Raw genomic sequence first — 20,348 nt, 5'->3', positions numbered from 1 at the left:
AAGTGGGAGTGATTGGCGCAGGTGGTGAGGAGATACGGCAGTGTTTCTGACACACATTCATTCATTCAGACAGACAGACAGACATTGACTGAATTATAGTATGATGATGATGATGATGATGATAGTAAGATGATGATGATGATGATGATGATAGTATGATGTATATGACATTTTTTCCCTTTTTTACTTTTTCAACTGTATATATGAAGATTTCCTTTTTTTCATAGAAGTGTATATTTGTACGTCATTAAATGTTCATTGGAAATGGAGGACCCTTATGTAAACGTCTTAGTGCTTTTTCTGGTTCTATCCTCAAGTAGCAGTTTTTGGATTGTAAATGTAGGCCTACCCATTTTGCATACTGTGAAATACAAATTCCAAATCAATCAATCAATCAATCAATCAACCAGCATTGTAACAGTAGGAAAGAAGAAATCAAATGAAGTCTTATAAATGGGTGTGAATAACTAACCGATAGGCCTACTGTTGCATACTACAAATAGGCGGTGGAAATAAATTAAATGATTATGTTCTGCCTTCTTTATACTAAATAATATAGGCCTATATACTATGTGGGGTGGGGTAGTTCTTGAGAGGATTGTTTGAAATAGTGGTCCAGACTCAAACAGGACAACACAGGGAATGATGAATATGGATATGTGAAATATAGATGTGGAGTAATTGAATGGATGAAGAAATTAAAGTAACACAACATAAGTTAGCCTACAAAACAATACAATTAATAGCCTATATATCATAAATGTTAACAATACCTTATTAAGCAGCAAGCTGCTATACAGTTTATAACTAAGGCATTCATTAACATTTATGATATTCAGTTTAAATATATACTGTAGGGGTAGGCTTTAGGCTATAGCCTACTAAATTCAAGGTCAAGGAATGAATCTCATTGTGAAAGCATGGAATGGATTCTTAGAAAACAAACTTGAGCAATGATTATATGAATCTCATTGTGGAGACATGGGTGAAGGGAGGCCTGTTCGGGTCATATAGAGTTATTTATATTTACATAAGGTTCGGAGTGAGTCCACGTGTCCTTATTTAACAGAATTCCAGGTAGTTGTCAACCTGGAATCCTTGTTGTGATTTTCCCAGGCTGATTTATTTTCATGCATGCTTCTGAAACGTGACTCGGGAGCAGACCATAAAAGGAGCAGACACGTGACGTGATTGGCATCGACCAACTGGAGCAGGGCGAAGTGGAGCATGCGCAATGAGCCTATACTTCTTATGAAACTAGTACACACAGAAGGACTGTCAGTGTGAAACCTACAACTGTCAATCTGTCAACCTTCCTCCTATCCTCAAGACCGAGGGAAGAAATGAGACGTTCTTTGAGTCTGTCATAGAATTACACCTCTGCTAGCCTGTGCCAGGTGAGGTGATGCACATTTTGTTACATTTTAACTGTAATGTTTTCTCTGTATACATGGGCATTTAATACAGCGCCCCACATTGCATATGGATAGCACTGCTGACCCCGTTTCGTTTGTTATGGGTGATTTATGTCTTTCGACAAAGTTTCTAAAAAATTGTTATTTGTTAGATTTGCGAGCGTACGTGGCAATATCTTTTTGGCAACTTGTTAGGTCTTCACTCGCGAAATGTAATTTGAAATATCTGTGAGGAAATGATGTGTTATAGTATAGTCGTAAAGAATAGAGAGCATCCCAATTTCCCAAATAGACTCACTGACCTACTCACCTTTCAAGGTGTTCCAAGTCGGGGAAGCTGCGCGGACTCTATTATAGCACTCACACAAAATCTATTGAAGCTGAAACTTAATTATTTGTATGCATTATTCGTGATTTATTTATTCGATAGTATATTGTAAATAAGTATAATGTAATATTATTATTTTTGCAATAATAATGGTCCATATAGAAGACCTGCATGGCAAATATAGCCTATCAGATGTCAAGTAAAGCCACTCAACATTTACGGATTGTGTATATAATAATAATAATGGTGTGTGCAGGGTTACACCGTTACATACACGTCATCGACTATAACCTTTAATACAAATATGTGTAAGAATGCACATTACAAGGTGCAGTATGTTTATAAACTGTCTGTTATAGACTATATAACATGTTTGAATCAACGTTGTTGCTTGGATTGCTACTGGAAATCTGGGCACCCGATCTTTGGTGTGGACAGTAGGGACTTTATGTTAGAGAAGAGTGGGTTATATGGTCTCCTACTCATAATACTGATAATAAGCATAATAAGCGTAATCAACTGATTTAAACAAATCTTACTCAGTTTTGTCTACACATCTAAAAATCTATCGCTGTTTTTTAGGTTACATATTTATTTATAGTTATATTTGAATTACTTAAAAACCTGATTGTGTAAAGTGACCTGAAGTGATTTTTGTATGTTAAAATAAGTGTTATAGGCTAGTGTTATGATAGACTTCATTGTTGCTTTAGCCATGTTCTCTTAAGTTTTCCTCGTGACATGCTGTAGTGTATAGTAAGGGGCAAATATTTGCATATTCACATGCCGTAATATGAAATAAATGTAACGTGCTATAAAGATAGAATGCCATGATTCAGGGGTGCTGTGGATGAAAATGTTATTTAGAGAACCACTGTACCAGACAGACAGACAGACAGACAGACAGACAGACAGACAGACAGACAGACTGAGGGTTGGTGGTACTGCCACCCGCAGAACTGGTTTCCAGTCAGTCTATTTACTCTTTTGTGGCAGCTGCTACTACTAGCTAGTTATCAGTTAGCACCTGTACTAATCTGTACTTCCACCAGTCCTTGTGAACGGCAGGGATCAATGAAAAAATTCCATAGACAAAAATGATAAAAGGATAGAGACTGCTATTCATTTCGATGGAAGTTGCTCAGTGGCGTTTTGAAGCACCCGGAAGACTGCCGGAAGTACAATTATAACTCAATGGCTCGAGTGAGCGGAAGTTAAGCCCGGACCTCAAAATTATAGCCACAAGCCAATCTTCTGACTCGCTGTCTCTTGGCTCTGTTAAAAACGAATGCAGAAAAATCGAATTCTTGATTTTATCGCAACTAAGTTGGACTACTGCATTCAATCCAACTAAGTTGGACTACTGCATTCACTGCACTTTGTACAGGTCTTACTAAAAAGTCCATTGAAACGGTAAAGCTTGTTCAGAACTCTGCAACTCAGTATACATCCTTGAAAATCTTTTAGCCGACTAGTTTTCAGCTCCTCATTAATATGCACATTAGTTTGATCTTTTGGGCATCTGCATCACTCCTCCTCAGAATAAGATGGCCCCAAATTCCATACACTGGTTCCGGAAGGGTCTGCGTCTCCATGACAACCCATCGCTACAGGAGGCGGTCCGGGGGGCAGCCACTGTGCGCTGCGTTTACTTCCTGGACCCCTGGTTCGCTGGCTCGTCCAACCTCGGTGTCAACCGGTGGAGGTAAGGCAGCCACTCGTTTGAATGATGTTTGAGACGTTTTGAGAATGTGAGATACACACGTGTGTGCGTGTGTATCTAATGAAAGATGGGCCTCAGTATACAACATGATGTCAGTATTTCTCATCACAATTTCTACCATTTTCAACCATTTAAAGGGCCAATGATGTTTGGGAGAAACATTTTCCTGGGGTTTTTATGTGGGTAATATGTGTTTTTACGTATTTTAGATATGTTTTTAGACCAGTGTTCATGACATCACGGACACTTTGAAATACTAGTAAAATATATAAAAACACAAATATTACCCACATAAAAACCCCAGGAAAGTGTTTCTAACTTTCTTGTCTCCCAAACATTATTAAAATAAGATCGAAAGATTGACATAAGATCGACTCCCGATCCCGACGGCCTTTACTGCATGTCATCCCCCCATCTCTCTCCCCATTTCCTGTCAGCCTACTGTCTATCCCGCCATAAATAAAATAAAGGTGAAAGCCACAAAAAGACATTAAAATGAATATATATATATATCTGGTTGCAAAGGGGGTGAAGTGGCCCTTTAAGTCCCTGGGGAAAAAGCAGATCTACAAGCTCACAATGATTATAGATCAATATAATCTACTTTGTTTTTTTATGTGTTTAGTATATGAATATTCTTTTTAACATTTTCACCTATTATGACATGTGTCGACTAAAACTAGACTAACACTAAAGCATTCCAGGTGACTAAAACGTGACTGAAACTAAATGAAAACTATTCAAGTGACTATGACTAAAACTAAAATAGAAATTTGCTGCCAAAAACAACAGTGCTTACTGTCAATGTTTTATCGTGGACGTTTGTGTGCTTGTGAATGTGTGCACGAGTGGCCAGCCATGTTGTGGGGGGTTTTAGGCTGGGGTATATTGGTGTGGATACTTCGGGACGGGGGGAGTAGAATTAGTCCAAGTTTGTGATATGTGTCTTTGTAAGTGTGATGTCTCATTTTCCAATGTTACATGTGTGCATGTGAGTGAATACATGTGACTCGGTTAGTGTGTTTGCATGGAAGGAGAGCTTACATCTTGCTTATTGCTCACTGGCCCGTTTTCAGTCCAGGTCCTATTTGTGGTCCTCTCACCGGGGTAGTCGATAAAAAAGGCACTGACCCACTGTTCTCCCGCTGACGAAGAACCTATACCGGTACTTAATTATACAAACACAGGCAGGGGGGGTACACACTTGGCTGCTGTGTCCAAATCATATAATAATTTCAGTGACTCCAAAATGGCAGGCTGACTCATATCGTAGAATATCAGTCTTGTGGCACAAATTTGTCCAAGCTTAATCCGCATTGAGTCTCCTTACTGACCTCTTACGCCTGAGTTACACTTTCTCCCGTACCAAAAGTAGCCCACCTAAAATTAGCTATTTTTGGTACAGGACACTGGAAGTATAAATCAGACTTTACCTGCTCATTCATTGTAAGGCCAACAACCTCACGATCAATACGTATCACGCGATACGATATGTATCGCAATATGCGTTGATTTTGAATAATGACCGTGTGTCCTACTAAATTTACTAGACCACCGATTGCCGATGTCACAAATATATTGTCAGAAGATTTTCAAATCAACTTGAAAACCTTTTAGCTGAGCACCTCCACAAAAGGCCTGGCAATCACTCCTGTATTCACTATTTGTCTGTCTGTAGAACATGCCTGTGATTACAACTGCCACTGTCTGCCAGGATTACAGCACCCCCTTGTGTAGGCCTACATATTTACTGTCAAAAATTATGATCACTGTAATGCAAATACTGTATTTTATCAATTTGGATACAATTATTGTAAATCATCACAAAAATATATGGGTTAATTACCATGTGAAGTTACCACATTTTGAGTGCAATACAGAGTTATCAACTTGTTTAACTGCCTCTCAGTGGTTATGTGACACTGACCTACTTACTGTATACTAAGGCTTTCCTGTGCAGCCTGACGGCTGAATGACACACACTTGTTTACCAAGGTCAGTTGTCCTTACGCTCTACTGGTACTTCAAGGAGTAGTTCACCCAAAACAAATCACGTATTTTATATCAATTGCACACCCCATGAAGCCTTGAAGTCGGGGAGATTTTTTTTTCTTTCTTTTTTTTGGTCACATTCCTAATCCTAAATAATTTGATGACCGGCAGGAGTGTCTCCTTCTGAAGCAATTTTTAAGAATCATTTTAAAGTGAGAGTGAAAGTGGTTAAGTCTGTCTTTGGTTTTATAAATATTTAACCAATAAAGTATTAATAACAAGAGACTTACTACATTCGATCCACTGGAACACAGGCTCATTTTTTCGTAGCGGTAACAGTTTTGGACAGTTTCCACCCGACAACGACGATATGTACTCGGCAGTCAGCAGGTCAACTGATCATAAGCTTTTAATACACATAGTCTACACTACAGTGACTCTGCTGTGGCCTATTGTCACTGAGTATCCTACCAGATGCATGTTCAAGATTGAACCTTTTAGTAATTATACTGTCTATCTCTATCAAAAGACGACCTAAAAAAACTAATGCACTAATCTTCTTCTCCAGAATTGATTATGACAATGCATATCTCTCCAATCTCCAAATCAACTGTCTACAACTCTTCCAGAATAGTGCCACCAGAATCGTCAATAAATAAAAAATAAATAAAATCAGCCCAAATAACCCCATAATCTCCCAGGTCCAGTACAAAGTTCTCTTGACCTACAGTTAAATGGCCAGAGTACCAGCTACAGTACATCAGTAATCATTAAGGATGTTGCTCAGCTCAGCTGATCGGCATTATATTGACATGATTGCCATGTCTGTGCCTCAGCCAAGTTTCTCTCTGCAAACCCATTCACATCTTGGCACAAAATAAAAATGACAATTCGGTTTATTGAACTGTAGCTTGTACAACTTTGATTTGACCCAGTCTTGCTCTCTCTCTCTCTCTCTCTCTCTCTCTCTCTCTCTCTCTCTCTCTCTCTCTCTCTCTCTCTGTGGTAAGGAATGAGGTTAGTAGGCTCAAAGAGAGAGAGAAAGTGTGAAAGTGTACTGTGTCATGCTGGTAGACTGAAATTCTGAATAGCTTGTTGACTGAATAGATGACTGAATGGAATGACTGGCTGACTGACTGAATAGATGACTGAATGACTGGCTGACTGACTGAATAGATGACTGAATGACTGGCTGACTGACTGAATAGATGACTGAATGACTGGCTGACTGACTGAATAGATGACTGAATGACTGGCTGACTGACTGAATAGATGACTGAATGAACGACTGGCTGACTGACTGAATGGCTGGTTGACTGAATAGCTTACTGAATGACTGGTTGACTGACTGAATAGATGACTGAAAGACTGAATGATGGTTGGGTTGAAGGATGTCTGCCTGTCTGTCTGTCTGTCTGTCTGTCTGTCTGTCTGTCTGTCTGTCTGTCTGTCTGTCTGTCTGTCTGTCTGTCTGTCTGTCTGTCTGTCTAAACTTCTTTGCCTTTTTTTACTATTTTGCAAAACATTTTTGAATAGTTAAAATGGCCAGTCTACAAGCTCACAACGTGTCAATGTAGATTGGCTAGTTGAACTATTCAAAAATGTTTTTCAAAATAGTAAAAAAGGCAAAGAAGTTTAGGGAAAAGGGGTTTAGCGGTGGCGAAAATGGAGCCCCAAATGTACAAAGGAGAAAAAGGGGAACATTTCGCCAGTGAATGTCACCTCCAGTGTTGTGTTCCATTTCTGGGGGTGGGCCTGCATGCCCTCCTGAAAATGTGTTTTGTACATGATTGAATATGAGGATATACGTCAGTACCCCATGTGGTAGACTTGGACTACTAACCTAAAAAAGAAAGTTGAATGTGTAATACTACCAATATTGTGTGTTGAGAGAATCTTGAATGACCAACCGTGCGTGCGTACAGCTGTCAATTATGGACTGTAAGGAATCACTACGTCACTTTATGAATGAGATGTCTTGAGGTTTTGTACATGATTGAATATGAGGACAGGATATAAGACCCCATGCCCCATGGGGTAGACTTGGACTACTTTTTTTGTAATTCAAATGTTTCTTTTTCTTGATTCTTGAATGAGAACGCTACGTCACTTTATGAATGAGATGTCTTGAGAAACGATTTTTTTTATAAATCACTGCAGAGGTGATAAGTGTGTGTGGGAAATGATTTGACCTTTTCCCTTTGGACTCAAAATCCCATTCCAAATGTACGTCAGCGGTGTCCAACCAATTTTCGCAGAGTAGGTCATGTATTGTTTTTCTATCCATCTATCAGTTTGTCCTTTACAGTCTGTCGGAAACTAAACGGGTCACAGTGAGTGTTCCACTAAAGTCAAATACAATTTAAAGTGAGAATGCCCACAAGAAGCAGCAAATCTGTGTTAGCCTGATTATCAGACTCTGAAGCAGTCCACTCAGAGAGTGGGCGGGATCTATGGGCTGGGTCCAGGCTAAATCTTTGCAGGCTTGGCCACTGAACACCACACACACTCTACTACTATATCAATAGCTGAAGATTGGACACTCTGTTATTAGATGCTCAAGCAGTTGTTGTGCTTGGTTTTTCTGACCTTCTGCAACTACCTTTTACTATGAAGATACAGAAAACCATGCATACACTGCTCTCCTACCTTTATAACATCCTCTGTTATGCAGACTTGTATCAACTTTCTTCCTCCTCCTTCTTCCCTTCTCCTTTCCACCCACCGACTCTCATCTCCTTCCCATTCCCTCACTCCCCTCCACCTCCTCAGGTTTCTCCTGCAATGTTTGGAGGATCTGGACGCTAACCTCCGGAAGCTCAACTCTCGCCTCTTTGTCATCAGAGGTCAGCCAGCCAACGAGTTCCCTCGCCTCTTCAAGGTGGGTGCATTACTTTGCGGTATCTCCTTGAATGATCGGACATTAATTACGCATGCATTAATGACTAGACATTACCTAACCATGACATCTGTACATAAATGTATGGTAAAGTAAGGTACAGAAAAGTACAAAATTAAGTAAGTGCGAGTAAGTCCGAATTATTTTATTGTATTAAAAATGTCTATTTTTTTCTCATTTAATTTCACCCATAGAGAATTGGAAATCTAAGTACGGAATCTCTGGGTAGCCCCTTCATGACTTTAACCCTTAAGGGCCCAGAACACACATGTGTTTGCAGCTGAATAAAACATTATATATATATAATATTATATTAATATAATATATTTGGTAATTTTAGCATTATTTAAATTACTAATTACACACACACACACACACACAAAGACAATGTAATGATTCTCTCTACTCTCTTTCTCTCTCTGTCCCGCCAGGAGTGGAAGATATCACGGTTGACTTTTGAATATGACTCTGAGCCATTTGGTAAGGAGAGGGATGCAGCCATCAAGAAACTCGCCATGGAGGCTGGAGTGGAAGTCAACGTCAAGATCTCACACACGCTGTATGACCTGGACAAGTAAGGAACACACGCACACGCAGACTCACAAAAATAAGAACGAAGCGAGCTAACAAGCTTGCTTGAAGGCTTCACTCTTTTCTCCTCTCCCTATCTCAGTGGGATCATACAGTACAGCTGAGTGGTGACCCACCAATGCTTCTAAGTTCTAATAACCCCTCTTTCGATCTCCCTCAGGATCATAGAGCTGAATGCCGGCCAGCCTCCTCTGACGTACAAGCGTTTCCAGACGTTGATATCTCGCCTAGACCCCCCAGAGCTGCCGGTGGAGACGCTGTCCGAAGCTCTGATGGGGCGCTGCGTCACGCCAATCTCCGAAGACCATGGGGACAAGTACAGCGTCCCCTCACTGGAAGAGCTAGGTGATAACACATACACACCCACCAGTAGCATCACATGCAAACATAAGTAAATAAGATGAGGTAAGACAGGATAAGTGGACATTTTAGGAAAGGAATTGAACATTCCTTAAAAATAGGTATTTAAAGGTATCCAATGCCAGTTTTTGATTGCGTTAATATTTTATATGCTTGAGGCATACTAAACATAATGAAAGCATTTCCTACTTAATTCCTGCTTTTCCTACTTAATCAAGTCTTAAATGTTCTTCAGGAATGTTTTGAAAGCTTTCTTGTTTAAATTTGGCTTGCGGTGAAACAAGCATATTATGTTTATAGTCTGAATATCTCTACATTGTAGCCAACATTATTGTTTGATCTAAGCTGATGCTCAGAATAGGAATATACTCAATATAGCATTGGGCCACAAACAAACTGAGTCTTTAACCGGTGGATTAGACTTGGTGTAAATTCATATCAATGGCGGTGAGTGTGTTAAACACTAGACAGAAAATAAACTTGTAACAATTCTTTTACCTCAGATATTGGCATTCTAGAATTATCATGACAACAGCCAGCAAATGAGGTCAAAGTTCAAGGTAAGGCAACTCGTATCTACTATATCTTGCTGCAGGTCAGCAAACCAAACGCAGCAGTAAAATCAGTGCCACTTCCATATGAAATCCCCTCTCTGGCTTAAGGTTTCTCCTCAAATAGTAACATGATTCTCCAATCTATATTATGATTAGGAGCATTTATTCAGGTGTGCAATCAGGTGTTTCATTTCTTTGTAGTTTGTTTTAGTTAGTTTTGCTATTAATTTTTTTTTTTGTTTACCTTAATGTTGGCGTGGGTAGACATTTGGTCCAATAACAAAAGATTATGTGACAAGATGCTCACCGTCCCTTAAACCAAAATGTGTCACGCTTATACGTTCTCATGTGCGTGCTGGAAGAACACGTAATACAAACATAGCAAAGACGCTTATCCCCTACGGTGATCGACAGCTCCACTTCCTCAACTAGTGGTTCAACAAACTACATTGGATGCCTTAAAATACAAACAGTCAGTCAGTCAGCATAAGTACACTGTCAATCTAGTGTTTTTACTGCTTGGCCTTTGGTCAAGCTGTCTGTCTGTCTGTCTGTCTGTCTGTCTGTCTGTCTGTCTGTCTGTCTATAACATGAATTAAAAAAACAACAAATCATGTGACCTACATGCTGGACTGTTTAAAGGACAACTTTAGTTCTTAAGTTGTGTTCGCGAAATAGTTCGCTCTATGGGAGGTTTTAATTTCAAAACCGAGGTGCAGGTAGGAAAACCTAGAGCGAAATATTTCGCTCACTTAAAGAACCATGGTTACTAAAGTAACCTCCATGTTCTTTTAAGTTGTGTTCGCGAAATATTTCGCTCTATGGGAGCTTTTCCTTTCTGCACCTCGGTTTTGAAAGCTAAACCTCCCATAGAGCGAAATATTTCGCTCACTTACTTAAAGAACCATGGTTACTAAAGTAACCTCCATGTTTTTCTTCTCAACCAAGGTTCATGTTTTAGGTTGTTATTAGAGAAAGTAAAAGATGAGTGTTAATTCTTTTTCATTTGCTGCTTTCTTTCGTTTTAGGGATTTTAGCTGTTTTTGACAGGGGGGCGGGGGCATTCGAGCATTGGGATAAATATGTATTTTTTTACAAAATGTTATAGTGATTTATTTTTGTATTATTTACTATAGTGCTACTAGACCCCAATAAATTATATCTGGCCACAAAAGATCACAGGATCTACTGAATGTGAAGGTAGCCTACTAGGGGGAAGCCACACTGTGCGTCACTGTGCCGTCACTGTGGCTCAATATGTCAGTTTGACACATTCAGTATATCCTGTGATCTTTTGTGGCCAGATGTAATTTCTTGGGGTCTAGTATTTATCCCCATGTTCGAATGCCCCCCTGTCAAAAACAGCTAAAATCCCTAAAACAAAAGAAAGCAGCAAATGAAACAAAACGAACACAACCTAAAACATGAACCATGGTTGAAAAAAACTAAAGTTGTCCTTTAAGGAGATATTTGAAAATCTAATCTGATATGATATGAAACTAACTAATGCATGTGTGCGTTTGCGTGTGTGTGTGTGTGTGTGTGTGTGTGTGTGTGTGTGTGTGTGTGTGTGTGTGTGTGGCCAGGCTTTGACACTGAAGGTCTGCCTACAGCTGTGTGGCCAGGAGGGGAGACTGAGGCACTGACCAGGATAGAACGCCACTTGGAGAGAAAGGTCAGTGTTAATAATTAGTAGCAGTTCTAGTTGTGTTAGTAGTGGTGTTGTTGCTAAAGTTGTTGAGGAGTAGTAAATTATTAAATATATTCTCTCTCTCTCTCTATCACTCTCTGTCTCTCTATCTCTCCCTCTTTCCAGGCTTGGGTAGCTAACTTTGAGCGCCCCAGGATGAATGCTAACTCCCTGCTGGCCAGCCCCACAGGTCTGAGCCCCTACCTGCGCTTTGGATGTCTCTCATGCCGCCGCTTTTACTTAGAACTCACTGACCTCTACCGCAAGGTCAGTCTAGAGTGTGTGTGTGTGTGTGTGTGTGTGTGTGTGTGTGTGTGTGTGTGTGTGTGTGTGTGTGTGTGTGTGTGTGTGTGTGTGTGTGTGTGTGTGTGTGTGTGTGTGTGTGTGTGTGTGTGTGTGTGTGTGTGTGTGTGCGTGCGTGTGTGTATGGGGTTGCTGTATGTAGAACCACAGTTTAGAGATGCAACCCTGGTCTGGTGGAGACCTGCCTTCCAAAGAGTTTATTTTTCTAGTTCTGTTTTCCAATCCAGGTGAAAAAGAACAGTTCTCCACCTCTCTCGCTGTACGGTCAGCTCCTGTGGCGTGAGTTCTTCTACACCGCCGCAACCAACAACCCGCGTTTCGACAAGATGGAGGGCAACCCCATCTGTGTCCGCATCCCCTGGGACCGAAACGCTGAAGCCCTGGCCAAGTGGGCTGAGGCCAAAACGGGATTCCCCTGGATCGATGCCATCATGACCCAGCTTAGGCAGGAGGGCTGGATCCACCACCTGGCGCGGCACGCCGTAGCCTGCTTCCTCACCAGAGGAGACCTCTGGATCAGCTGGGAGGAAGGAATGAAGGTGAGGGGAGGCGAGGCGAGAGCCAGAGAGAATGAATGAAGGATGGAGGGTACCCTTGACTGCAAGGGTATGCCGGGAAAGAAAGGATGGACATGGGGGGGGGGGGGGGGGGGGGGGGCTTGGCAGGAGGGTTGGAGAGACAATGAAGGTTGTTGGTGAGGCAGATTGTGTTAATCCAGGAGAAGACCAAACACACCATCTCTGGAAACGCCAATAATCAAAACATTCCTCTCCTCTCTCGCTCTTCATCTTCCTCCCCCAGGTTTTTGAGGAGATGCTGTTGGACGCAGACTGGAGTGTGAACGCAGGAAGCTGGATGTGGCTCTCCTGCAGTTCGTTCTTCCAGCAGTTCTTCCACTGCTACTGCCCCGTGAACTTCGGACGAAGAACCGATCCCAATGGGGATTTCATCAGGTAGGCATCTCTCCTGACATCCTCCCTCCCCTCCCTGCATCCTGTCCCCGGCTGACCATCCATAGCCCGATCCCTCCCTCTGCCTGGCTGCATGCAAAGAAACAGAGTATATGTTTATAACAGAGAATACCAGTAGGAACGGAAGGAAGCCAGGGGATTAGGGGAATTACAGTTAGTTCACACATTAGTACACTCTTTATTTTATGGCTGCCTTGAAAAGACACTTATTCTCTCAGGCTTATGGCATATAGTTGTTGATTGTTGTTGGTACATTTTGTAAAGCGTCCTGCCGTCCTTGGGTTCATGAAAGGCGCTATATAAATTCAAGCTAGTATTATTATTATTATTTTGACATGTGACATGTGTGACATGTGTGTTGTGTGTGTGTGTGTGTGTGTGTGTGTGTGTGTGTGTGTGTGTGTGTGTGTGTGTGTGTGTGTGTGTGTGTGTGTGTGTGTGTGTGTGTGTGTGTGTGTGTGTGTGTGTGTGTGTGTGTGCTCGCGCTCGTGCGTGCGTGCATGCGCCATCACCATCAGACCATGACTACAATGATTAGGTGTAATTGTCCTTGTGTAGATCTGGCTGTGTTGACTTCATGTCTTTTTAAGTATGGATTTGTTCATATGTTGTTTTCCACTTTGGTGGATTGGGTGAAAAGTTCAGCTCTCTTTCCCCTTTGTTAGATTGTACTTGATTGCTTTTAAGACGCTTTGCCCAGTTCTCATGCCTGGACCCTCACCTCCCCACCAGAGCATGTGAGTCGAGCAGTAGCAATCTTCCGCTCATTGCTCAAAACATGTTGTGATCGCTTCGCTCCAGAATGTCTGATTGAGCACTCGTAGTACAATTCTACATTAGGTTATAGCTTAGAGTCCTACTAACCTCTGTTTCAATTTCTTTGCCATACCTTTTTTCTTGGCCCGGCCAAGTTCGTTTCCATCTTGACTTTATCAGTCATGAATAAATGTATTCAAACATTTCGTTTTTTCCAACATCCATAGTGTGCGTTGAGAAAGTTGAGATATATAAAATACATTGTATCTGCATTCTGCAGTGATATGGAGCGAGAGCGACCTTCATGAGCTTTATTGAATCCCACTTCATGATCATTCCTCGCAAAATGTGCTCCACACCACTCACATGCTCTGCTCCCCATACCCCCTTTAAGGCAAGGCCAGGCCGCCAAGCAGACTGTATCCAAAGCATCCTCATGGTCTACATCTGCCTATGCCCCAGCCTTTTTGAGGGTAGGGGACCCGTAAAGCTGAGAAAACCTACAGTAGATAAAGCCTGGGGCAGGTGGGGCTTCGCTGCATGTCTCAGCGGGGCCCTCTGGTTGGTCTTGAATTCGGTAGCATCTCATTTCGTAAAAAGGGATTCTGACCTTGGTAGGGAAATGATAAAGCCTTGTCTGCATTCTCTGTGTAGAGGACTATGACGCATTTCACTGAGGGCAATTGATTGAGTCTGAGATGATCTTTGAGCAAGTTGTTAATTTTGTGTTGACTCTAAAATGTATGTTTTTGAGAAAAATCACTGACAATTACCGGGAAATTGTCAAATTACAAATTTCAAAATACAAATTTCATCTAATCTATTATTAAGATTTGAACAGTTTTGAAATGAATATTTCCAATATTTCAGCTATTTAAAATATTGTAAAAATTGCAATTGCTTTGTCATTTTCTCTGCTTAGTGCTTACTGCTTCTAATATTGTAATACAGTACTAGTACTGTATGTGCTGTATTGTATGTATTGTATGCAATGTAATATGTGCTCCCCCATCATTGCGTGTGCATTGTGGAACCGACCACATTAAGGCTGACTGAAGCCAGCAGTTTTCTCATTTCTGCCACTGTGCTTCCAGACGATACTTACCTGTCCTCCGAGGTTTCCCCGCTAAGTACATCTATGACCCGTGGAATGCACCGGAGTCCGTACAGAAAGCCGCCAAGTGTGTGATTGGCATCCATTACCCCAAACCCATGGTAAACCATGCAGAGTCCAGTCGTGTCAATATAGAGAGGATGAAACAGATCTACCAGCAACTCAGCCGATACCGCGGACTAGGTAAGGGTTTGCTAGCGTGTATGTACTAGAATACAATAGGATGATACTGGGAGAGACATTGATTAGACTGTAGTATTTGAGCAATACAATAGAAGTATTGTACTGTATTGATATTGATATATTGGCAGACGATACAAAGCACTGGAGTATAGACGAGTAGTTGTGTAAGCAAAAGCAGATCTTATAACTAAGCCAATACTTACCATGCTAGTAAAGTAGAAACCAGCTAAATATTGGTAATTGATACAGTTGCACAAATAACAACATTGTAGACTAAAACAGCCCTATCGTCCATGTGTGTTTGTTTCAGGCCTGCTGGCATCACTGCCATCCACCAATGGCAATGGGAATGGAGGGATGATGCCGTATTCTCCCGGGGAGAAGCAGTCGGGGACCAATAACAACAACATTCACTGTAAGTACTGTAACAGCAACACTCATTTGACAATGTAGCTCAGTCCCTGGAATTAAAGAGTATTTGCTATAAATCCACAACAATTACACTCACTGTAAGTGAAAAATAACACTCCTTGGAACCATACATTGTCACTGTAAGAAAATAACAGTAACAGTGGTTGTATACAATACTCATTGTAACCCCTGTTCTCATCAGTGCCTGGAGTTTTGGGGGGCAACGGCAGGGTCCTGCTGAACTTGGACAGTGGAGTTTCGGGGGGCAACGGCAGGGTGACCAGGGTCCTGCTGAACTTTGACAGGGAGAATCAGCCAGCCTCATGCCGTGTTGCTCACCAACAGTTACAACAACAGCCTCATGGTAGGTTGGCAGCAGACAATGACATGTTTGGGGTTTTTCTTTTGGGGGAGGGGGAAATGCTCTGAAAGGGAATTTAAATATTTTACAAGTACCTCATGTTGGACACATCTTTTGAGCGCCAAAGGTTCTGTACAGAGGATGTTAACTGTGTGTGTGTGTGTGTGTGTGTGTGTGTGTGTGTGTGTGTGTGTGTGTGTGTGTGTGTGTGTGTGTGTGTGTGTGTGTGTGTGTGTGCGTGCACATCCATGCGTGTGTTTGGCAGGGTACCCATCGGTGCCAATCCAGGCTGCCACCAGCACCACACTCTACCATGAGTTTGCTGTGCCTCAACTTCCAGGTACGTGCCTCCTCCAAAAATGTGTTTTGGTGGCACTATAACCAATGTGAAAAGGGTGGGTGCCAGAGATTAGCTGTACACAGACACACGGACGGACAGACACACGGACACACACACAGACGGAGTGCAAGACATACTCCACCAGGCCGAAGGCCAATCCTGCAAACTTTGAATGCCAATGTTAACCAATTAGAACGGAATATGAAATATGGGACAGATCCGGCTTGAACACATGACTATAGAGATAGTGTGTAACGATTTGCGGGATTTTTGGACAGAATCTGGAGGAGTAATATTAAAAAATGCGTTTTTAAAAAGTCAGCCTCCTGGTGGCGCTATAACAGGCCGGGTTAACGGTGCCGGAAGTTAGCTGTACACAGACGGACGGACACACGGACACACACACGGACGGAGTGCAAAACATACTGTCTCCACCAGGCCGAAGGCATGTGGAGAAAGTATGTTATAGGGCCCAGGAAATGATTCTTTTTTTTCAAAAAGTATTTATTTAAAGACGTTTACGCCACGAACAAAGCCAACTCGAGTCGTGACAACTCATGACAACAAACACCATTTTTTGGGCCGAACAAATAATTAGAAAGAAGAAAACACTTTTTTTGTTGTTTTTCTTCTTTGTAATTATTTGTTTGGTCCAAAATATTGTGTTTGTTGTCATGAGTTGTCACGACTCGAGTTGGCTTTGTCCGCAGCGTAACCGTCTTTAAATAAATACTAATAGAAATGTCTATGGGAAGAATGCATTGGGAATCATTTCCTGGGCCTGGCGTCGTCATGAAAGGGGCAGGACTGCGATGCTCTATAGCAGCAACAACTAGATAAAGTGCCCCTCGGGGCACAGATCTCCACCAGGGCAGGGCAGGTTGTGGCCTCCTGGTGGCGCTATAATAAGCCTTAAAAAAATCATGGTTTTAATTCAGCTTCTTTATTCTGTCATACAGTACGCTTCCTGCACAACGGAGGCAGCATAACAGGGAAGCGGCAGCGTGAGTCGGAACACGGGAGGGAAGAGGCCACGTTCTGCTCTGTCCCCAAGATGCAGCGGCAGAGTGCACAGGTCCGATTTTATATAGTTCATCACCATTCATCAAAATCAATTATAGTATATGTTCAAATGTACCTTTTAACCCATTCAGGCCTGACCTCAACATTTAAAAAAAAGTTTTCTAAATCATGACAATTTTCTGAAAGATTTGAGGCACATTTTAACGATTTTTCAAAAATAGCAGACCTACAAGTTCATAGCGTGCCACTCGGTGGCGCGCTATGAGCTTGTAGATCTGCTATTTTTCAATAGCTAAATTATAACATAATGTATGTAACCACCAAAAGGGGTTCCCGCTCAAAATGGGTTAAAGGCATATTTTTGTGTATAATACTCTTATCAACATAGGAGTAGACAAATATCTTTGCTTTATGCAGATGTATATTTGCTTTATGGAGATGTGTATTTATTTAGAAATTGAAATAAGTTAACCCTAAACAATCACAAACAATATCCAGAAACCCTCAAAAGGTTCTGCATTAGCACAAAAATGCACTCAAATCATAACATACCGGTAACAGTTGTATTGTATCACTGACTGTTTGTTGTTTTCCTTACAGACTGTCTAGAGCAGCTGACATGAGACTTGTCTTACTGAGTCCACACTGAAGTCACAACCTGGCCAGCACAGAGAAAAACACAACTGAAATAAACCTCTTCTCCTCTGTCTCCCATCAGCTGAACAATGTACCATCATGGTTTTTTTTAATCTTGTTCAGACACTCCAACAGAAGACAAAGGTGAAAATGCGATTTTTGTTTTTCTGGGCTCATTGGATTTTTAAAATGGTCCTGACTGTTAACAACTGCTTTGTCAATCAGTTTTTTGCAAACGTATTTGTAGCCACATTAACAGTATACAGTATGTGTTGTAATAATGCATATACCATACTATTAATACTGTAATAAAGTAAAGCTGAGTTCATACAGTATGTACAGTATATCAACACTGAAAGATATTGTACCAGTAACAGGATATTTATTTGTGCAGAATACCAAGCCATTGTAAATTAATGTGTATCAATGGACTCTTACCACCACGACAACTTGATGAATTAATATATCACCAAGATACGGAGAATGTGCCACTGTTGCCACTTCTTAAGATCCATTAATAGGAACATAAGAAACCTATGATTTATACATAATATATTTTTTTATATTGTATGTGCGCTTGTCTTCTTGGTATAGTCAAAAGAACACTTGCAAATAGACTGAGTTGGCTTATATCCGTAGCCAGTAAACGTTTTACCTAGAATGACCTCTGGAAAATGTCAAATCTCTTGCTTTAGATTTTTGTAATGTGCTTACAAAAATCTTATATAGCTAAAATGTCATGTCCTCAAAAACAATCAATACATTTTTTGTGTATCTTTCCAAAGAATTACATACAGTATTTTACTAACCAAATTATGTTCCGCCTCAAGGAAGCAGGAAAATGTTGTTTGTTTTGTTTTGTTGTTTTATTTAAGACATTTTCTTGAACATTTCCATCATGATTTTCTTACAACCTACTTAAATGAAGTTTTGTAAAAAACAAAACAAAAAAATGGCTTTTGTACAGATTTTTGTTGGTTCAGCACTAGTCTCGTGTGGCCAGACTGTTGCCTCTCGCAATTTTCAAATGCTTCCGTCATACAGTGAGTGGAGCACAGAAGCTCTGATCATGAGCAAGCGATAAAGCGGAAGTGCAGCCTCCTCCCCACTCCCATTTCGTCTTTACAGTCGCGCAAATTTATCCTAATATAAATATAAATCATCTAAGCATACAGTATAGCCTATAGCTTGCTGCTTAGCAGAAATGGAAATTTTAAAAAGATTATGTAAAGATATTTTATAATATATTTCCGTAGAACGGAAATGGCAGCTTCCTTGCTCAGATTTCTGGAGGTGTAGTTCCAGACTCTAAATAGCATTCGGAGATTATGGAAGAGTTGTCTGGGCGGCGAGACTAGTTCACCACCAACGGATTTGCTAGCTACATCCAGGTGACCGACCCCTGAAGAGTTTGGGTTGTCGTTTTTATTGTCGTTATTTTATTTACAGTAAGTTAAGTTAAACTTTGGGCATTTTCAAAGTTTAATGCCCAATTTAATTGTCAAAAACATGGTTGCCACTTCTCTCAATGTCTCAGTACTTTCTTTAAGCAACATCTGTTCTCGACACGCCAATTGATTGGCAGGGAAACAGGGAACCAACATTCCTTGAACATTTGAGCATATTTCACGCTCCTGTTGAATGATTTTTACTGCTGTGTTTGGAGAGAAAGAAATGTATGGTTTGTTTACTATTGCACAATTTTTGCAACCTTAATGGCCACTGCAAGAAAAGCCTACCTAGTACCTGTACTCTCAACAGCTGGTAACGTTTATAATACACCTTTTTAAAACAACCATTCAGACGATTCAGATCAAAACGTACATGATGGGATTCGATAAAGAGAGGATATTATGCAGGCTTTATCTACCTGTTGTGTTGCCCTTGATGCCACTACCTGTACCTACTACTATATATTTATTTGGATCAAAGACATTTTCACTTTCTCAAACTGAGTAATTGAAATAGGATGGAAGTTGGCAGCATGGAACAGCAAAATGTACATTACTTTTTTAAACGTATATATTTTTTAAACTATAATGTACTGTTGAAACAATATATGTTCACATACCGATGATGAAATATAGGTTTGATAATTAAGATGGAGTGACTTCTTCCGTTCTCCATCTTGATTGTACGCGGTCCAGCCGCCCAGTTCTCAAAATTGTGGTTTGCTGGCTCTCGCCTCAGAGTGGCCTGGTTTCTATGAAAACGCAACTTGATAGTGCCTGTGTACAGTATTTGATATTTGTTCAACTGTGTTCGTAGTTCGTACCATCAACCTCTGCTTTGGGACGATTTCTAGGGGTGTAGACTAGTGGGAGGGAGTAGTGGGGATAATCGTATATATACTGTATACAAAATATAAATACAAGAAGAGGTGGTGTAGTGTTTCTATATTGTAATTCTGTGTTAATCAGGAATTTTAGATTGATTTGGTTTGTTTTTCCACTGTGAGGAAAAAACACGAACCAAACATTTTTCTTATCTTTCTTTTCTTGTTTTGAGTTATTCTTTTTCTTCTTACCTCTTTCAGTATACCTTGTGCTGTGAAAGGCTTCTCTTGTGCGTAAATCCAAGAAAGTGGCAGGAAATAAAAAAGGTTAAACTTGAATAATATGTGTGGCTCTAGTTTGGCTTTTCCTCATCTCACACATGTTCCTCCAGGTGCAAAAATAACATTAAAACACTAAAGCAC

At 40.8% G+C, this 20,348-nt stretch overlaps 2 protein-coding genes across 3 annotated transcripts in view; both read left to right on the top strand.

Moving 5' to 3' along the window:
• Positions 1-20,348, top strand: part of LOC306943295 (small ribosomal subunit protein eS21) — a gene marked incomplete at its 3' end in the record, with an annotated part of 200,801 nt that overhangs the window by 173,109 nt on the left and 7,344 nt on the right. The window lies entirely within an intron of this gene.
• On the top strand, positions 1,273-18,673 carry LOC306943206 (cryptochrome-1-like). Its single transcript, XM_079529410.1, has 16 exons — positions 1,273-1,397; positions 3,285-3,448; positions 8,231-8,339; positions 8,789-8,931; positions 9,109-9,293; positions 11,449-11,537; positions 11,679-11,819; positions 12,083-12,394; positions 12,657-12,808; positions 14,677-14,879; positions 15,190-15,294; positions 15,493-15,545; positions 15,600-15,654; positions 15,917-15,991; positions 16,951-17,066; positions 17,615-18,673. The coding sequence occupies exons 2-16, from the start codon at positions 3,291-3,293 to the stop codon at positions 17,621-17,623; spliced, it is 1,905 nt and encodes a 634-aa protein (XP_079385536.1). The 5' UTR covers positions 1,273-1,397; positions 3,285-3,290; the 3' UTR covers positions 17,624-18,673.

The sequence above is a fragment of the Electrona antarctica genome (genome assembly GCF_951216825.1).
Source record: "Electrona antarctica genome assembly, chromosome: 2".
Lineage (NCBI taxonomy): Eukaryota > Metazoa > Chordata > Actinopteri > Myctophiformes > Myctophidae > Electrona > Electrona antarctica.
The sequence above is the reverse complement of the archived record's forward strand: the minus strand, read 5'-3'. Positions and strand labels throughout refer to the sequence as shown.

Excerpts from the sequence above, each read along its gene's own strand:
- LOC306943206 (XM_079529410.1), top strand. The coding sequence starts at position 3,291 with ATGGCCCCAAATTCCATACACTGGTTCCGGAAGGGTCTGCGTCTCCAT. Across the intron at positions 8,340-8,788 it reads AGTTCCCTCGCCTCTTCAAG|GAGTGGAAGATATCACGGTT; the intron begins GTGGGTGCATTA and ends CTGTCCCGCCAG. Across the intron at positions 14,880-15,189 it reads CAGCCGATACCGCGGACTAG|GCCTGCTGGCATCACTGCCA; the intron begins GTAAGGGTTTGC and ends TGTTTGTTTCAG.